Source organism: Megalops cyprinoides, chromosome 8, assembly GCF_013368585.1.
Source record: "Megalops cyprinoides isolate fMegCyp1 chromosome 8, fMegCyp1.pri, whole genome shotgun sequence".
Lineage (NCBI taxonomy): Eukaryota > Metazoa > Chordata > Actinopteri > Elopiformes > Megalopidae > Megalops > Megalops cyprinoides.
This window is the reverse complement of record NC_050590.1, coordinates 38,438,138-38,455,124: the sequence shown is the minus strand read 5'-3', so window position 1 is coordinate 38,455,124 and position 16,987 is coordinate 38,438,138. Positions and strand designations below refer to the sequence as shown.

The 16,987-nt window shown below is 41.1% G+C and overlaps 1 protein-coding gene across 1 annotated transcript in view; it reads right to left on the bottom strand.

Moving 5' to 3' along the window:
• Nucleotides 1-340: 340 nt before the first annotated feature.
• LOC118782394 (BTG3 associated nuclear protein) overlaps nucleotides 341-16,987 on the bottom strand; it is a 36,044-nt gene continuing 19,397 nt past the window's right edge. The window contains exons 12-13 of the mRNA XM_036535723.1: nucleotides 9,534-9,677; nucleotides 341-1,398 (exon numbers count right to left, since the gene is read on the bottom strand). Coding sequence (XP_036391616.1) covers nucleotides 1,270-1,398; nucleotides 9,534-9,677 — 273 coding nt within the window. The 3' untranslated portion in view covers nucleotides 341-1,269. The remainder of the gene's footprint in view (nucleotides 1,399-9,533; nucleotides 9,678-16,987) is intronic.

Sequence of the window (16,987 nt, the reverse complement as noted above, 5' to 3'; positions counted from 1 at the left end):
ACATTAATCCTGGTTAATTTTTTTCTAGTTTTCAATTGAATACTGTGAATGTAAATGAGTCTTAAGTGTTTTGGTATGTGTAGTCGAGAGAAGGGCTCCTGGCATGGCCACAGACTCCTGTTTAGAAAGTGGGTGTGTACAATGTACATGTACAGTGGGCATGTCACTGTTGAAAGACATGCATAAAACCCTGGCTCTTCTAGAATCAGCCACACACTACACTCCATCAGGGTCTAATACCTAAATATACATTTTAGTCTATTTCATCTGTGATTACTGACTACTGTAAGAACAAGAAAACAATCTGCTTCAAAGAAAAATTGAAAACATTTCTTGGCAACAATGAACTTTTATTCATCTGAATAAATTTCTGAAAGCAAGTTATGCAGAGAGACATAACATCTCTTTTCTTAATATTCCATGTGTTCATTGCCAGATTCTGGTATGTCCTAGTAAACTCTGCCTTCTACAAAATCTCAACAAATACTGAAGCATGTTACAGCTGGGTTTGTGAAACAGAGACAACAGCCATCAGGAGAAGAGGATAAGGGGGCAAAGGGGGTGAGAGGTGAATAAAAAGGTAAATCAAAGTTTCTAAGGAAAAAAAGCAATAAATCTACATTATTAACAGCTCCCCTTCAAGCCTCTTAAGCCTAGGCACAGCTCCAGTTGTCATGGGTTAACATTCACTTTAGACAACTGCAGAGCTGGGCTTACAGCACAGGTTTTAAGAAGTACAGAGACTGGAAGCTGAGGGAGAGGGGGAGGATTTCAATGACAACCAGGCCAAGTTGCTGAACTCTTTGCTCTTTGTGAAGCTGAGAGCTCACTGCATCATTGTAAATCAGCTCTCGCTAATCAAGCTGATAAATGATGGAAATTTTCCAGTAAAATGCTTGGCTGACAAAATTAAATTTTGGGCTGTGGCCTCTGATGGTCCATGCTCCATCTGTGCCACTGGCAATTCTTTCCCTACTTCCTCTAAATTTCTGCAGCAGTGCCGTTATTCCCACTCCAAAGCCGTGTTTTTGCACTATGACTGCAGCATGAAAAAGAGTTTTTTGACAAATTTTTTTGGCTCTTGATTGGACATCCTTTACATCATTCTTTTGCAATCATAGCACAGAAACACAAACCAAAAACACACTGGTTAGTTTAGCAATTCAGCCCTGCGTTCATTAAAAAAAAAATCCCACCCTCAATACCCTATTGGAGCATGCCCTTATGTGTCAGTCAATGCAAACAGAAAGTTGCACCAGGCCACACTCCTCAGGTTCCCACTGTGTTGACGGGCATTTGGAGCTGCACCACCTCCCCGTTCTCTGCCTGCTGCACCTGGATGGCCTCATGCTTCACCTCCAGGTCCGTCTGCAGCTGGGCAGGTATCGGTTCTGTCCCCTGGGAGAGAGAAGGACACAAGCCATCTAACTCACCACAGCATAATCACACCATGAGCACAGACAATCTTATGCATCTCCCAGACTAGAGTGCTCACACACACACTCAGGGAGACAAGGAAAGAGAGACAGCTTTCACAAAAATGTTCTTTGGTTTCACTAATCACTTGCATGCAAACTCTAGCAAAATAAAAACAAAACAACAATTAAATCACTTGATTTCATCTGAAAGAGTAATAAAATGAGAATGAGGGACTGCAAGATGAAGATAGCGTGAGAAGGAATGAGAGCACGACAGAGGTGAATGGGTGTCAGCCTTATGCCCAGAGACAGAGTGCTCTGTTTGTTCTAACTGCTTTAATTGGGTTAGGCAGCATTGTTACTTATATACTTACTGTATCTATACTTAACATCTCATCATAGTTAAACCATTTTATGTCCTGTGTGTTGTAGGAGGTGTGTGTGCTATTAAAAAGATACACACATTTTTTTTCTACATACCTGTCAATGTGTGCAGCTAAAACAGCAGTCACCAATTAGGTCTAATTAGGTATTCAATTAATTAATTAAGGTGCTAAAACACTTAAATTGTTAATCACTGTCTTTTAATGTGTTTAACTGTCTTATTAATGTTTTAAAGGGATACAAATGAAATGAAACTAATTAACTTACTAAACATATTGTTACAAAGGACTAGCAGCATATCCCTGTGAAGTGATGCCAAACAACAATCAGTGTTGAATTCCTTATAAACTAAGGAGAAGAAAAAGATAAAAATACAAAGTAAACAGGCAAAGCACCAACAGGTAATAAGGGAAAATGGAATAATGGAAAAACATGATAATAATAATGTGCTGATGTGGCAAGTTTTGAGTTAACATTTAACTGCGGTTAAACAATTATCTGCGGTGTTCAAAGTGCCACCTGGACAAATGTCTGAATCCAAGAAACACATAGCACACATTCTGTTCTGTGTGATATGTGCTCCGTGTATTTGGCACTGAATAAATAGAGATTTGGGCATATGAAAATATTGTTGTCCTCCATGAGGTAACATTTGGTCTCATTTTAAGATCTATTTCCCAGTTTGATACTGGTATGGCCAGATCAGGGATCTGTAGGGATGAGAGCTTATATGTTTTTGAGAATGCACACTGTGACCAGACTTGTCAGCCAGTGATGTGGCTGTAGATTGTTTATATCCAATTTCTCCAAAGTAAATTAATGTCTAAATTAAGATATCTATTTAAATTAAAACCAGCACATACTGAGCATATGGTTGCACCAGGGATGAACACTGCTCCTGTCAAAACACATAACTTAAGTCTATTCCACAATCACAACCTCTGAACTGAACCAAGACAATAAAGACTAGAGAGTCTATCTGCAGGAGTCTATACAGGGTGGTCACTGGGGAGACCCTGTCACGTCACTATCCCATACTGTGATTGTTTATTACTTAAATAACTATGCACATCAGATTTTGTCAATTATACACAGAAGTTTAACTTCACAGTATGTGTTGGTATTGGGTAGGAACGGCAGGTATAACTGTTATATTGCATTGCACTTGCTGTTGAACCAAGAGAGCACTTGTAGTCTTGGCCTTGTGATTGGCACTGGCACTTGCTCACGTGTGGATGGTCCTGTCCTTGTGTAACATTTTGTGTTGTTTTCGTTGGATGCAATTTGAGTTGGACATTGGAAGTTGCTCAAGATAGAAGCGTCAGTGAATGTTAAAAATGTAACATTAAATGTACTCACAATGTGTAAGAACACATCTGGTAAGAACACAATGTAAGAACATCTGGTAAGTATCAGAAATGTAATACCACTTTCAGAACCTCTGAGATGAATCCAGATTAGTAGGCCATTGGGTCCTGTCAGCCAGTATGTTCTGCTACTGGTCTAGTCCAGTCCAGACCTGTCTATGGCTAGACTAGACAGAACACACTCAACAAAGGCCAAGCCCGTCAGAGTAGGACCGCCGTAACAACAGCTTAAATTGATCCCATTCATGAGAGGAACTGAAGACCGTAAGTTCATCTGGCTTCGAGTCTTTAGATCAGGCCTCGCCAACACGGTGCCTGCGGGCACCACGTAGCCCTCGGGGAGCTTATGAGTTGCCCGCAACGCACGTTCTAAAAATAGCCAATGAGTCACCTGCAGAGCACATTCTAAAAACATCCTAACATCCTTAATGTTTTTTTTAAATACTTGTTTAAATGTAGAACAGCTTACTTTAAGATTTTATATAACATTTGAAACATTAATTTAATATTCGTAATAATTTACAAATCGTTGCCGGATCAAAGTTTAGCCTCCGTCAACTCCCATTCCCATTCATTCTGTGGTAGTTAGCCTAAATACAACACGATAATGGTTGATGAATCATAGTCTAATAATAGCGATTGGTGAATTATGGCAGAAAAGAAGAAAAAGAAGATGTACCATTTCCAGGAGGAGTGGAAAGAAGAGTTCTTCACAAATGTAAAAGAAAAAAGTGTCTCATTTGTGGGGCTGCTGTAGCTATGGTTAAGAGACACAATGTGGAGAGGCATTTTACGACATGCCACAAGACTTTTAACGCCAGCTACCCACCAGGCAGCACCTTAAGAGGAGAAAAGCCCCATGATCTGAAGGCAGCTTTGGGCAAACAGCAATTGTTTTTCACAAGCAGTCACAAGCTGCAACTGAAGCTTCATTTAAGGTTGCACATTACCTGGCAAAAAACAAAAAACCGTATTCAGATGGCGAGGTTGTGAAAGGGGCAATGGCTGTAGTAGCAAACACCTTGTTCAAAGATGAGAAAAACAGCAAAGAGATGATCGCTGCTCTCTCAGACATCCAATTGAGTGCAAACATTATTGCCAGAAAAGTGTCAGAGATGTCCAAGAACTTGACTGAACAGCTCAACCGAGACCTGAGCACATGCAAGTAGTTCAGCATCCAGTGGGATGAGTCTGTCGACAACAGCAGCACGACGCAGCTGATGGTGTTCGTTAGAATGCTGTTCAATGATTTTTCCATAAGAGGGGAACTCCTGAAATTACTGCCCCTGAAGACAACAATAAAGACTGTTGACATCTGCGACGCGATGAAGGGGTATTTCATAGAAAAAAATGTCCCCTTGCCCTTAGAAAAGTTGGTGTCACTGACGACAGACATAGCCCCCGCGATGACCGGCCGTCACTCAGGTTTCATTGCGCGCAGCAAACATGATCCTGATTTTCCAACTTTTCTGCATTACCATTGTAACATTCATCAGCGGACAATATGTGCCTAAGTGATGGGCTTTGATCACGTCATGACTCCGGTCATGAAGATCGTAAACAGCATCCGCTACAAAGGGACATAACACAGGGCATTCAAGGTTCTTTTAGAGGAGCTGTCAGCTGAATACAGTGACCTCTTGCTGCACACTGAAATTTGATAGCTCAGCAAGGGAAGGGTTTTACAGCATTTTTTGTCAATTTGGGTGAAATAAAGGAGTTCATGGAGTCCAGAGGGGAGGACACCGTGTTGCTTCAAGACACTGAGTGGATGCTGGACCTTGCCTTTCTAACGGACATCACAGGGAAACTGAACCATCTGAACTGTTAACTGCAAGGCAAAGGTAAGAATGTCTCTGACATGATCAGTGCTGTAAATGCATTCAGAGCCAAGCTGAACATTTCTCTTTGCATTTACAGAGGAAGAAATTCCTGCACTTTCCCTCTGTGCAGTCAGTGCTAAATGACAATGCTTCTGCATCTGGGGCCTTGGACAGGGCTGCAGAAAAGTACTCTTAACTCATAACTAGGCTTGGGAAAGAGTTTGAAGACAGATTCCATGATCATTTCAAATCCTTTCATGCAAGTGGACATGACATGCATTTCAGAGCAACTAAGTGAAGCATTTAACTTGGATACTAGTGAGGTAGAGATGGAAATTCTCACATTGCAAAATGACATTCACCTCAAAGCCCACCAGGGGGCCTCAAACTTTTGGTGCCTTGTGGACCCAGAAAAGTACAAAGGTGTGCACACTGCAGCTTTAAAAGTTGCCTGTCTTTTTGGTTCAACCTCTCATTGTGAATCAGCTTTCTCTGATATGAATTTCAAGAACACACACAGAACTTGCTTAACTGATGCACACCTTGAAGACTCAAAGTTGTTATCTCAAGTTAGACCCCTGGCTACAGTGATGGGTTCCCAGTGTTATTTAGTACCATGTATATATATTATATGTAGGGTATTATGTCTCCTTTTCCACCATTACTATGTCTGTAATTTGTATGTCTCTGTATAAGACCTCTGTAGTGTATGCAGCAAGGATGTCACACATCCTTGCTGAATGGCTCTGCCAAGGTTCCCATGGCACAAGACCATTTGTCTCCGGCCCGCCACTTAACTCAATCCTTTGATATGTATGACCATGGACTGTATATCAACACACCACACAACCTGATTCTTTAGAGATTCTCTCAGCACAGACAGCCCGAATGTCCTGAGTTTGTCTCTCCCTTGCGCATTGAAATAAACATCAATTCTCTTAAGAGAAGTCGTCAGCGTGTTCTTCATCGTCCTGCATTTGGTTCCACAGAGACGGGCTAAATATCCTAACAACAGTGTACTTGTGGACTCAATGCAATGCCAAGCTTCCCACTGATACTGGAATAATTTGAAATGCATAAAAAGAGAATGGAATTTTATGCTTTAACAGTAAACTTAAAAATGATTTTTCATAAAATTTGGTAGTGTTGGTGTGATTGCTATTGAGATGTTACAACAGATTAATTGTCCAGTGAAATTGGAACTTTAATATCTTTAACTCTGCTTTAACTTAATGTTGTGTATAATACTAAAAAAATAGTAAATAATTGATTCTCGTCTCTATGAGATTAACAGAAAACCAAAATAATTTAAAATGCACAAAACAGATTGGAATTTTTAGTTTAGATTTAAATGTAAACTTTAAAATGATTGAACAAAAATGTTGGTAGTGTTGGCATGATATTGATATTGAAATGTTGAAACAGACTGATTGTTGAGATTAGAGATCATTAAATTTGCATGTTTAAATATGTGTGTCTGTCTATGTTCACTGATTACTGTTAATGAAAACACAAACAGTCTCTTAATATATGTATTAATATTCATAATTTAAAGGTAAACTGAACACATTTATATTATTCGGGAAGATTATTTCAAATGAGTAGCCCTCCATATAATTCCCTACCCTTCAGCTAGCCCTCAGGCCCAACAAGGTTGGAGACCCCTGCTTTAGATCTACCAAACTGATGGACAGTTCCGACACTGGAAGCCAAGACCTCATTCTTGATTCCAGACATACTCTCCAGCCCTAGCACTATCCCACATTTGATCCAAGCCTTTCACATAGCTAACGAACAACAGTTCACTGTGAACATTTCAATAACAAAGGCACTTAGGAGACCCTCAGTGCCGACAACCTGTCTGGAAATATAATTTAATGATAATCTATCTTCTTCATTTGAACACATTACGATATGTTACGGAAATTATTAAATACAAATAAGAAAAATGTCCAACTAATTCAATACATGCATAAGTGATTGTTCAACTTCTTGCATAAGAGCTACCACATTTTCAAGGTCCAGATGAGTCCCATTCTACTGATTCAGTACATTTCGCACAGAAAAAGAGGCATCACCACAATGACCTCTTGACCCCTTGACCCCATACCACTGATACTCCAATGTAGCTGCAGATATCTTATATATATATATTATATATTGTCTAAGTAATCAGGTCCATGTGCTTCACATTGAAAGTTCTCTCTTTCCCACTCGTTAGGTTGTTAGGTTATTCTTGAAAATGTTCTTCTAAACAAAAAATACCCCTTACTAGCACAGCAATGTAAACTACACAAGAAGCACAGAGGACAGGAGGACTGCAGGAGCTTGAATACTTGTAGTATGGCCCTCTGGTACCTTCCTCTCCTTTGGTCTCCTTAGGGAACTTTTCCATAACGATATTGCAGTACTTCTGCATTCCGAATTCTCTTTCTCTATATCATCTGTATATGATCAGCCTCTCTCCCACTAAAATTGAATTAAGGATCTGCAGCAATGACTGGGAAGACTACCGCAGCACTAGAGGGACACGGTGTCCCAGGAAAAAACAATGCCCTCAACAGCAGTCAAGCAAAATGCACTGCTGTCCCATAACCAGGCTGTCTGTGCCTCTTCCATCCCAAAAGCAAACAGAAACATTTACCCAAAACGAGAGCTGTCAGCTCAGGCTGGACAGGAGGACAAAGTTCTGTCCTGAGGATGCCATGTGTCTGTACTTTAAATCCAAATGAGCGCAAAATAAATCTGAACAACCTAAAGCATGTTTAAATGAAAATGAAATGTTAAAAGCAAAAAACCAGCCCACATCCACCACTCCCACTCCACAGTAAGACTCTCAGCTACCTGAGCTCTCTGGATTAAATGCAAGCTTTATTACACATCCAGCTAGAGAGACCAACACCTGCACTCTGTATACAGACCAGACAGACATATGCTTAGTATGTTTGGGAACCATTTGGAAGTCATTAAGTTTTTTTTTTCTCAGGTCCATGAGAAATGTTTCATAGCTCTTCAAAAGAGCTATGAAAATAAATAAATAAATAAATAAATGTAACGCACCACACACAGAGAAAATGCCATCTATTACATATTACATTACATATTGTTCTGTGGAAAAAAAGGCATATAGCCCTTCCCTGTTTTTTCACTATGTCCACAATTCTTGGAGCTCTACATTTATTATTTTGGTAATTATTACTTTCCTTCAAACTTTTTCCAATTTCTGCCTATGTTTGTTTTTACTCATAAATGGGGCACAAAAGAGAGAGCAGAATACTACCTAGCAATACACTGAAGTGGAAGTGAAGTTTCTCCTTCTGTCAATGCATAGAACACACTGTGCTGTACTGCCCCACATACACTATGCTTCCATTTGAAATTTTTAAATGCTTCACTCAAATCCCTCATCTGTCTCCTTTTACTGACATTGAAGAAACTGTGAATCTTATATGTCTCCCCCTAAGTCATTTCTTTTAGACCTGGACTTTCTTTTTAGTCTTTTAAAGTTTTCTTCTTCTTTGTACTTATTCTACAGTTTCTGTGTGAGGACAATAATATGTGAGGACCAAAACTGAACAATTATTCTAAATGTAATCCAGCTACAATACTGGCATCACATCATTTGGGCGGCAGTGTAGCATAGTGGTTGACGAGCAGGACTTGTAATTGAAAGGTTGCCGATTCGATTCCCCACTGGGGCACTGCTACTGTACCCTTGGGCAAGGTACTTAACCAAAATTGCCCCAGTAAATATCCAGCTGTATAAATGGATAACATTGTAAAAAAAACTGTAACCTATGTAAGTCACTCTGGATAACAGTGTCTGCTAAATGCCAATAATAATAATAAAGTTAGCATTTAGTATATGCTCATTTCACATACATTCCAAGAAATATACCCAAGCATGCTTGTGGTTTTGCTGTCTTGTCATCTTGTCTTAACCACACTGTCTTCACCTTGACAAAGATGGATTTATTACAACATACTGCCCATTCAAATTTGCACCCCAACAGCTTCTGTTATTTTCAGTGATAATTCCATAAGTAGCACTACTAAGACTTGGCTAAATACATGTACCCCTGCATGTAATTGTGCTTTGGCAACACACACATTTTTTTCCTCATGCCAATAAAGCCACTAGAGTTGAGCTGCACTGCACTACATGAGCCAGAGAGAGGGCAAGGGTGAGGAGGACAGAAGAAAGAGACTGGGAATGTACTGCTAAAATAAAGAATCTTTCTCTTATTTAATCTTATGTTATTTACAAGTAAAGCACAGGTAAATAAAAAACTGTACAAGAGAGGTGAGAAAGCCTCTTAAACAGTTTCCTTAATGGACAAGCATACTGAATAATCATTTTAGTTGAAACACCTTACAGATCTTAAGACTTTATGCATCCTAATAAAGAATTAAATGCCAAAGTGTCTCCAGTGTTACAGCAGAGACTGTCTCAGATGTACAGTATCTCAGATGAGATATAGATGAGTTCAAACTATTCTAGGTCTCTCTAAGGTGTTACAGTGGAGTCTCAGGTGTCTCACCTGCACAGCAGCAGCATGTTCTGTGACGGGGGCCAGCTGGACATACTGCACCTGGATGTCACTAGCCTGCAGTGGTGAGCCCTCTACACCCGAAGTCCCTGGATCCGTTGACGCCACCGCAATCAGCTGAGCTCCCCGGAGGACCTGCAGTGAGTGAGACAAGGGCATGTCTTTTTCATAACTTCTATAAGTTTGTGCACTGAAGATTCTCAGTGTGATTAATGCATTCATCAACCAGCAAGATGACCAGGGGATTCTTCACCAGCATTGACTAACTATGAACAAATCAGGGCCCATGAAACTACAAGAGTGTTTCAGCCAAAGCCAATGAGAGAGGTCAGCACAAACAGTCTAAGTTACAAAGAAGTGGGACAGAGAGCCCCTGTTCATATTAATGTCCAATCCAAAGTTCTGGAAAGCCTCCAACTCTCTCACTGGAGGGACGTATGTGTGGAAATCCATCCAATTGGCACTATAGTCTTAATTGTAAAGGGAGATTTAGCACTCATGCTGGGCATTATTTCTTAGTATATTTAGGTTTAAAATGCATCTGGGATTTGAAAGGGATCACAGACAGCCATGCACACATATAATTATTTCCCTTCAAGCAGACCTGTCATCTCACTGCTGAGATTCTCAGTAATAATTTTTTCCTTAGAGAGAAAATAGTCAGTAAAAAAGCTGTTTGGCATTAGAGACGGTGTGTGATTACAGGACATAGCAGTGATGCACAGTATGTACAGATTAACAGAACCACACACACACCGTTATCCACTCACACTGTAAGTACTGCATTTACACTCACTATACCCAGTATATCCTCAAGGGGTGAGGGGTGGGTATACATTGAGGAGTGGGGTATATAATGAAGGGGGGGGGGGGGGTTCTGATAACTTTAACCAATAGTATGTGATCTGAAATGTTTGAGATCAACTACTGTTAAAAGCGTATAGTATTTAGTATAGTGTATAGTGTCTGAGAAACAAATAGTCAGAGACCAGTTCCTTCAATTGTGAAGGTATTGAAAGAGATCAGCTATGAGGTGAAGGGAAGTGTTTTTCTGCAGAAGACAGGAGGGTATGCAGCAAGGGCCTGTGAATATAGTGCTATTGTGAACTGACCTGTTCAGAAAAAAAACATGAAGGAGAAGGAGGCACCTTTACTTGAGCTGCTGACAAATGCCACTGAAACTCTTACAGTCAACATATACAAGCACACAGATCCTCTGGAACTCATTGTGATAGAAAATTTTAGCACAGAAGTCACTCAGATAAGCACACAGGGATGCTCTGGCTATGAAGGAGAAAGAAGTTGTAATGCAGGAAAAATCATCCAGGCAGTATACACCAGAGGAGCTCAGGATGTCGGGGGCTCCTCTTGCATGATGCTGCAGAGAACGGTGAGAGTGTCAAAGGCAAAGTGATCTGATCTGTCATTAACCTAACACAAACATTAAAAACAAAATGGAGGCTGGGGCTGATGTGGCACCCCACCTGGGGATTGGAGATGACCTTTGGCCCATCATTCTCCAACACTGCACTTCCTGCAGAGGGAAGCAATGTCTGGAATATGTCTAAGAGCACTGTTTCGGAAGGACAGCAGATTAAGGTTTGGTGACAAACTAATCAAGAAGCACATCAGATTGTGTGGCCTCAGCCACAGGAATTATAAGAGGACCTGCTCTGATGGGCCTAAAGCCCATATTCATGGAATACAAATCCACTGATGACTGAGAGACTCAGATTTTATTACTGAAAAAGATTTTGATCCACTCTAGGATAAAAATATATTTTGATTTTACTGCTGCAAGTAGGTAAATCAGTTGTGAAAAAATAAATGATGTTAACAGCACTATAGATCTGCTTGTTAAATACCAACACATTAAATATTTTATTAAGTGGATCAAGTAATTCTAATTGGATACCAACATGATGCTTTCCCACTACAGTGGTTTTGTCAGGGGACAATTAGTGAGCATGACAGATCTTGCTGTGGATCCACCGGCAGCCCCAGGATCAGTCTTAGCACAGATGCAAGTGGGGTGCACAGGCAGGAGTGCCCCGACAAGCCTGTTTCTGATTCACACTGTTTTCCATGATTAACCACAAACAAAATGTGTAATAAATATCTGACCCCATCCAGTATAGAGCAACATTAAAGTATTGTCTAGACTCAAAAGACTCCAAAGTCCTTTTTAGTGGTGTGCAGTTCATAAATTAACAGAGATCAATCTGTCAGTCAGATCAGTGTTATGCAGGTAGCATAGACAGCAGCTCACAGGAACCACTTGACTACAGATAGAATTACTGGCTGAACATAGATAAATTTATGCTGTTCATGCTGAATTTATGCAGAATTTGTGCTGAAGAGGATATCTCTAAGCTTCCCTGTTCTACATCCTGCTAAACCAGTAAAGAAAATTGGTGAACTGGAGAAGTGTGACCCAACTGAATTTACATCCACAGTTCATTTCCACAATTCAATTCTAATCCTTCTAATATGGCCATGGAGGGACTGAATGAATCAGTGAGTCAGCAAACCAGATCTTCATACTGAACTGCATGAATGGATTCGGTGAAGAAAAAAACCTAAATGCCGGGTGTGCATATTCTTTTTGTACAACATTTCAAGGATCCACCCGTACCTCACTATGTATTCTACACAGCTCCTAGTTCAGGCCCTGGTCCTCTCAAGCTTGGACTACTGTGCTGTGCTACTACTTTGCTTGCCTTCCTGCATGTGCAATCAAAACTCTGCAACTAATCCAAAATGCAACTGCCTGACTTGTCTCCCTAAACATAGTCAAGTTACTCCCCTCTTCACCTCGCTTCATTAGCTTCCTGTTATTACTCACCATCAAGTTCACAACCTTGGTGTTGGCATACAGGATGGTGAATGGGACAGCCCCCTCATACCTAAATTCAGTCTTCAAACCCTATGTTCCACTAAGATCACTATGCTCTGCAACCAAGGGACAACTGACTGTCCCACCCAAGAGGGTTGCTTCTCTTAAACACCTGTTTCTGTCTGTACTGGTACAATGAAGTCCCCATGGTGGTCAGGACAGTGGGATCACTGGATATCTTTCAACACAGACTGAAGCCTCTCCTCTTCAGACTTGCAGCACTTGCTGTTCATTTTATGCGTAATATTGCAATGTGTTTTGGATTCTGTGATCTAGTGACTGATATATGGTAGTATACTTGGCTTCCCATGTCTAGTCAGATTGCACAAGTTAACTTGTGGTAGGGCTTGAATAGTGTTATGCTCAGGCTCACTGCTCTGGGAGTGTTTCTCATTCAACTTGAATCGATACACGTATGTTCTATTGTGCTGGAAGTTGCTCTAGATAAGAGGCTCTGTTAAATTAATGTTTTACATTTCTTTACAACTAATGAATTAGCCATATAAACTCTGAAAAACAACTTTCAGAACCTTTATTCACACATACCCCAAAAAGATTACAGGCTCTAACTCTGTCTACCTCATCTAAGCAACTGCAGGCACCAGAGAGTGGTGAAAGGATGAAATCCTGTCTAGTCTATCCACTGCGGTCCCTGGCGGAGTGAAGGCAATTTGTTTCCCCACTTTCCCCACTGCCAGCTGATGATATGGCCGGGATCAAACTCCTGCCATACTCAATCAATGTAATTGCCTTACCCACTGTGTTAAGCTGACCAGCTGACTCTTTAGAGTACAAGCTCCTCAAAACCAAAGAGCTCAGCCCAAAAATTTGTCCTCTAAAGCAAGTCCTAAGCCTCACCACACTAACAACAAGCAGCTTCAGGTCAGTGCTACTACATAACTGCCAAATATACTTAACTAAATTATACAGCAAAACAAAACCTCCTATCTGAAGCATTTCAACAATAAAACCAAATCCCAAAATAAACTGGACTGTTACCAAACCCTAAACAAGGAATACACACAGGCAGAGTATCTCTTCACTGACAGAGATACAAAGCAAATCCCAACCACACCCTCAGGGCTCCAAAGTCATGGCTACACTGTGAAAAGTATTCAAAACTATGGAAAATGCATTATAATAAATTCTCTCAAATTAATTTTTATACGAAACAAAAAATTGCCACCCTGAAAGGGGAAGGACTAACAGTCCCATTAAATCTCAGAGTTACAGTGAGTAACCACCTGGAACTAAGTAATAGCAAATAAATTATTAGACGGATGGATATACTGATCAGATCTACACATTGATACAGCTTGAAGAGCAAAGTAAAGTTTACTCTTAGAATTACTCTTACTACAATTACAGGGTGGGAAGGGTTGTAAATATTAATGTATACTGTGAGAGAACTGGTAAGTGCCATTGTGTCTTATCCTTCAATTCAGTGCTGCACTATTAGCAGCAACACATTCTTAAACATTGCTTATGTGCAATTCTACTTCTTGAATATACAGCGACTTTCTAATACACATACTTATTTTGTTCTGCTCTTTCCCTCTTTGGAGGATGGCATAGATGAAGAGTGACAATGAACTGTGGAAATGAGTGGAGGATTACTAGCCAACAGGCAACTGTACCTGAACAAATCCTACCACCTGTCGCTAAAATTCAACTGCAGGAATCTGGCCCCAGAGTCGAGTTGCTGTGGATAAAAACAGCTGTGACTCTCTGACAATAACACTGTACAGAAGGGATTAATCTCTCTCTGATACAGTAATGGCTTCTACAGAAGTAGATACAGGACACAGCACAGATACCACAACAAAACAAAAAGACAACAAAAATCAGCAGACCTCACTGAAAACACATTCAGTGGCCAAATTACATTGGAGCCATCCAATCACATGCTATAAATGTTAATGTACAAGGGCAATGTGGAAACACAGACATGGTGGACTGCTGCCCAAAGTTGAACAACATCTGAATTCAACTGAATTCACTTTATTGGCATGACAATCGGGCTGCCAAGCTTACACATCATCTTCTTGGCAAGTCCTTGTACAAAGCTGGATGTAATCCAACCAAAATTGAACACATTCTGCAGCAACATCATTGTGTTCTGCAAGATCCTGTGCTGTGCATTGGTGCACCACTGATGGACATCTTAGTAGGTGCTCCATGGTTTGTGGTTCTGTACTACATATACAAGTGAGATCCTGGTTGTCTTGGTATCCCCATTTGTTTAGGCACACTTTGGAATGTCCAGCGCCACATCTTAATCTGTTGAGGCATTTCCACTTTGTCCGATGTAAATCAGAGCCTGGTGGAAGTCCTTCTTGTATACTCAAGAACATTTTGTCTGCTCATGAGAGGTGCTTGTAGTCTTTCCTCCCACTTTAGAACTCTGGTACTTTCTGGTGAGGCTTCAAGCAGGTTGACACTGTGCAAGAAGCTCTCTCTTGATTGTAGGTGACTCTGTGCTGGCACATAACCAAACAGAGGGTGCCGTTCATCTTGGCACTGGCGCTCTTTCATGCTAGATACTCTGTGTCTGATCTCAGGAGGGGCGATGCCCACTAGAATGTAGAGACTGTCAGCTGGAGTTGGTCTTAGGCATCCGGTGATCAGGCAGCATGTAGCATTGAGAGCAGGATCCAGCTTCTTGGCATGGTGAGATCTTTCCCATACAGGGGTGGCATATTCAGCAGCAGAGTAGCAAAGAGCTACAGCAGAAGATCTCAGAGTTCCTGGACTTGCTCCCCAAGTTGTGCCAATGGCTTCATGATTTCTGAGGTGGAAGGCACATACCTGTGTCCTGGATGGATTAGCACGAAGATGGTTTTCTTCATAGTATGGTGTTAGCTAGTCAAGAGCATTGGAGAGTCTTTCTCCTTCAACCCTGAAATTGGTGTCTTGAGCTCCTACACCAAGGTCGTCTGCATAAATGAACCGTCTGGTTCCCTCACTATGTGGTTGGTCGTTAGTGTAGATGTTGAAGAGAAATGGTGCAAGCACACTTCCCTGAGGAAGACCATTCTTGAGTGTTCTCCATCTACTCTTCTTCCCACCCAATTCAACAAAGAAGCGCCTGTTAGCCAGCACATTTTCAATGTGTTTGGTCCTTACTGATCTCTAAGATTTTATAGAGAAGGCATCTGTGGTTGACAGTGTCATAGACAGCTGACAAGTCAAAGAACATCACTCCAGTTACCTTCGCTTCCTCATAACCATCTTGTGTGAGAGGTTGAGTATTTAGCTAGTTGTTGACTTGGCTGGATGGAAACCTACTTGTTCGGGGATGAGGTGTCAATGGCAGGAGCAACTCTGTTAAGAATGAGGTGCCCAAGTAGCTTGTAGGTGTGGCTAAGTAGCGAAATGGGCTAACATTTCTTGGGAACTGATGGATCTTTCCCTGGCTTTAGCAGAGCAAGAACATGAGCTTTCTTCCAGATCTTAGGTAACTCAGGGGATCTCAAGCAGTGATTGTACAGTTTGAGGAGCCAGTTCTTAGCTTCAGGACCAAAAGGCATGATCTGGTCAGTGGCGATGTTATCCAAGCCAATAGCTTTGCCAAGTGAAGAGATGCCTGTGTTGAGCTCTTCCATGGTGAAGGATCTTGTGAAGCCAGGGTCATCGCTGTACTTTTTGCAGTCCAGCTTGATCTTGTTTTTTCTCTCTCCACTTCTACCGTTGGCAAGCAGTTGGTGGGCAACTTAGTTGGCAGAAACCTTTGGGTGCTGAGGGGCTGCTTTTTGGTCATCAGGAAGCTTTCTGATGGTTGACCATGCTTTTTTGCTGTTGTGTGTCTTGTCCGTTGACTCAATCAAGGAATGCCAGGTGTTCTTGTGTTCCTGAGAAATGCTTTCCACTTCCTTGCCTTTAGCAGTTGTTTTGTCTGAGAAAGGATTGGTCTGGTACATGTCTACATAATCGTAATAAAGTTTCTTTAGAGAGTCCAGGGGTGTATTCAATGCTACAGCCTTGTGGGATATGTCTTTGAGTGGTCTTCTTTACTAGTTCAGCGAACTTATCATAGTTCTTTGAAGTTGGGACAATCCTCCTAACCTTCCGATCTAGTTCTTCAGTGAAACCATTCCAATCAACTTTCTTGTAGTTGAAGCACCTTCTAAAAGGCACTCTTAAAGGTGTTACTGCAGCAAAACTTTGCCGATTGGATCCAACACAAACTTTTTGCACACTCAAGCAATGTTGCTGGTGACAGTGGCAAGATCTGGATTGTAACTGTGTCTCCAACAAGTACTGTGAAATGAAGGTAAGAGCTTGGGGTGGGTGTCCATCCATTTCTCTACAGCTTCACCATCCTTGTTGGTTTCTTTGTATCCCCATTGGGTACTATGGCTGTTAAAGTCTCCAATGATGATTTGCAGTTTGTTGTGTACACTTGGAACAGAGTAGTGGAACTTGAAGTCTACTGGTGCTGGTTTGTAGACAGAAGTTACTACAATGACATTTAGCCCAACTGTAAGAAACTCAATGTTATTCTCTTCAGGCACTGATGTTGCTTCTATAACTGAGCCTGCTTTAATGA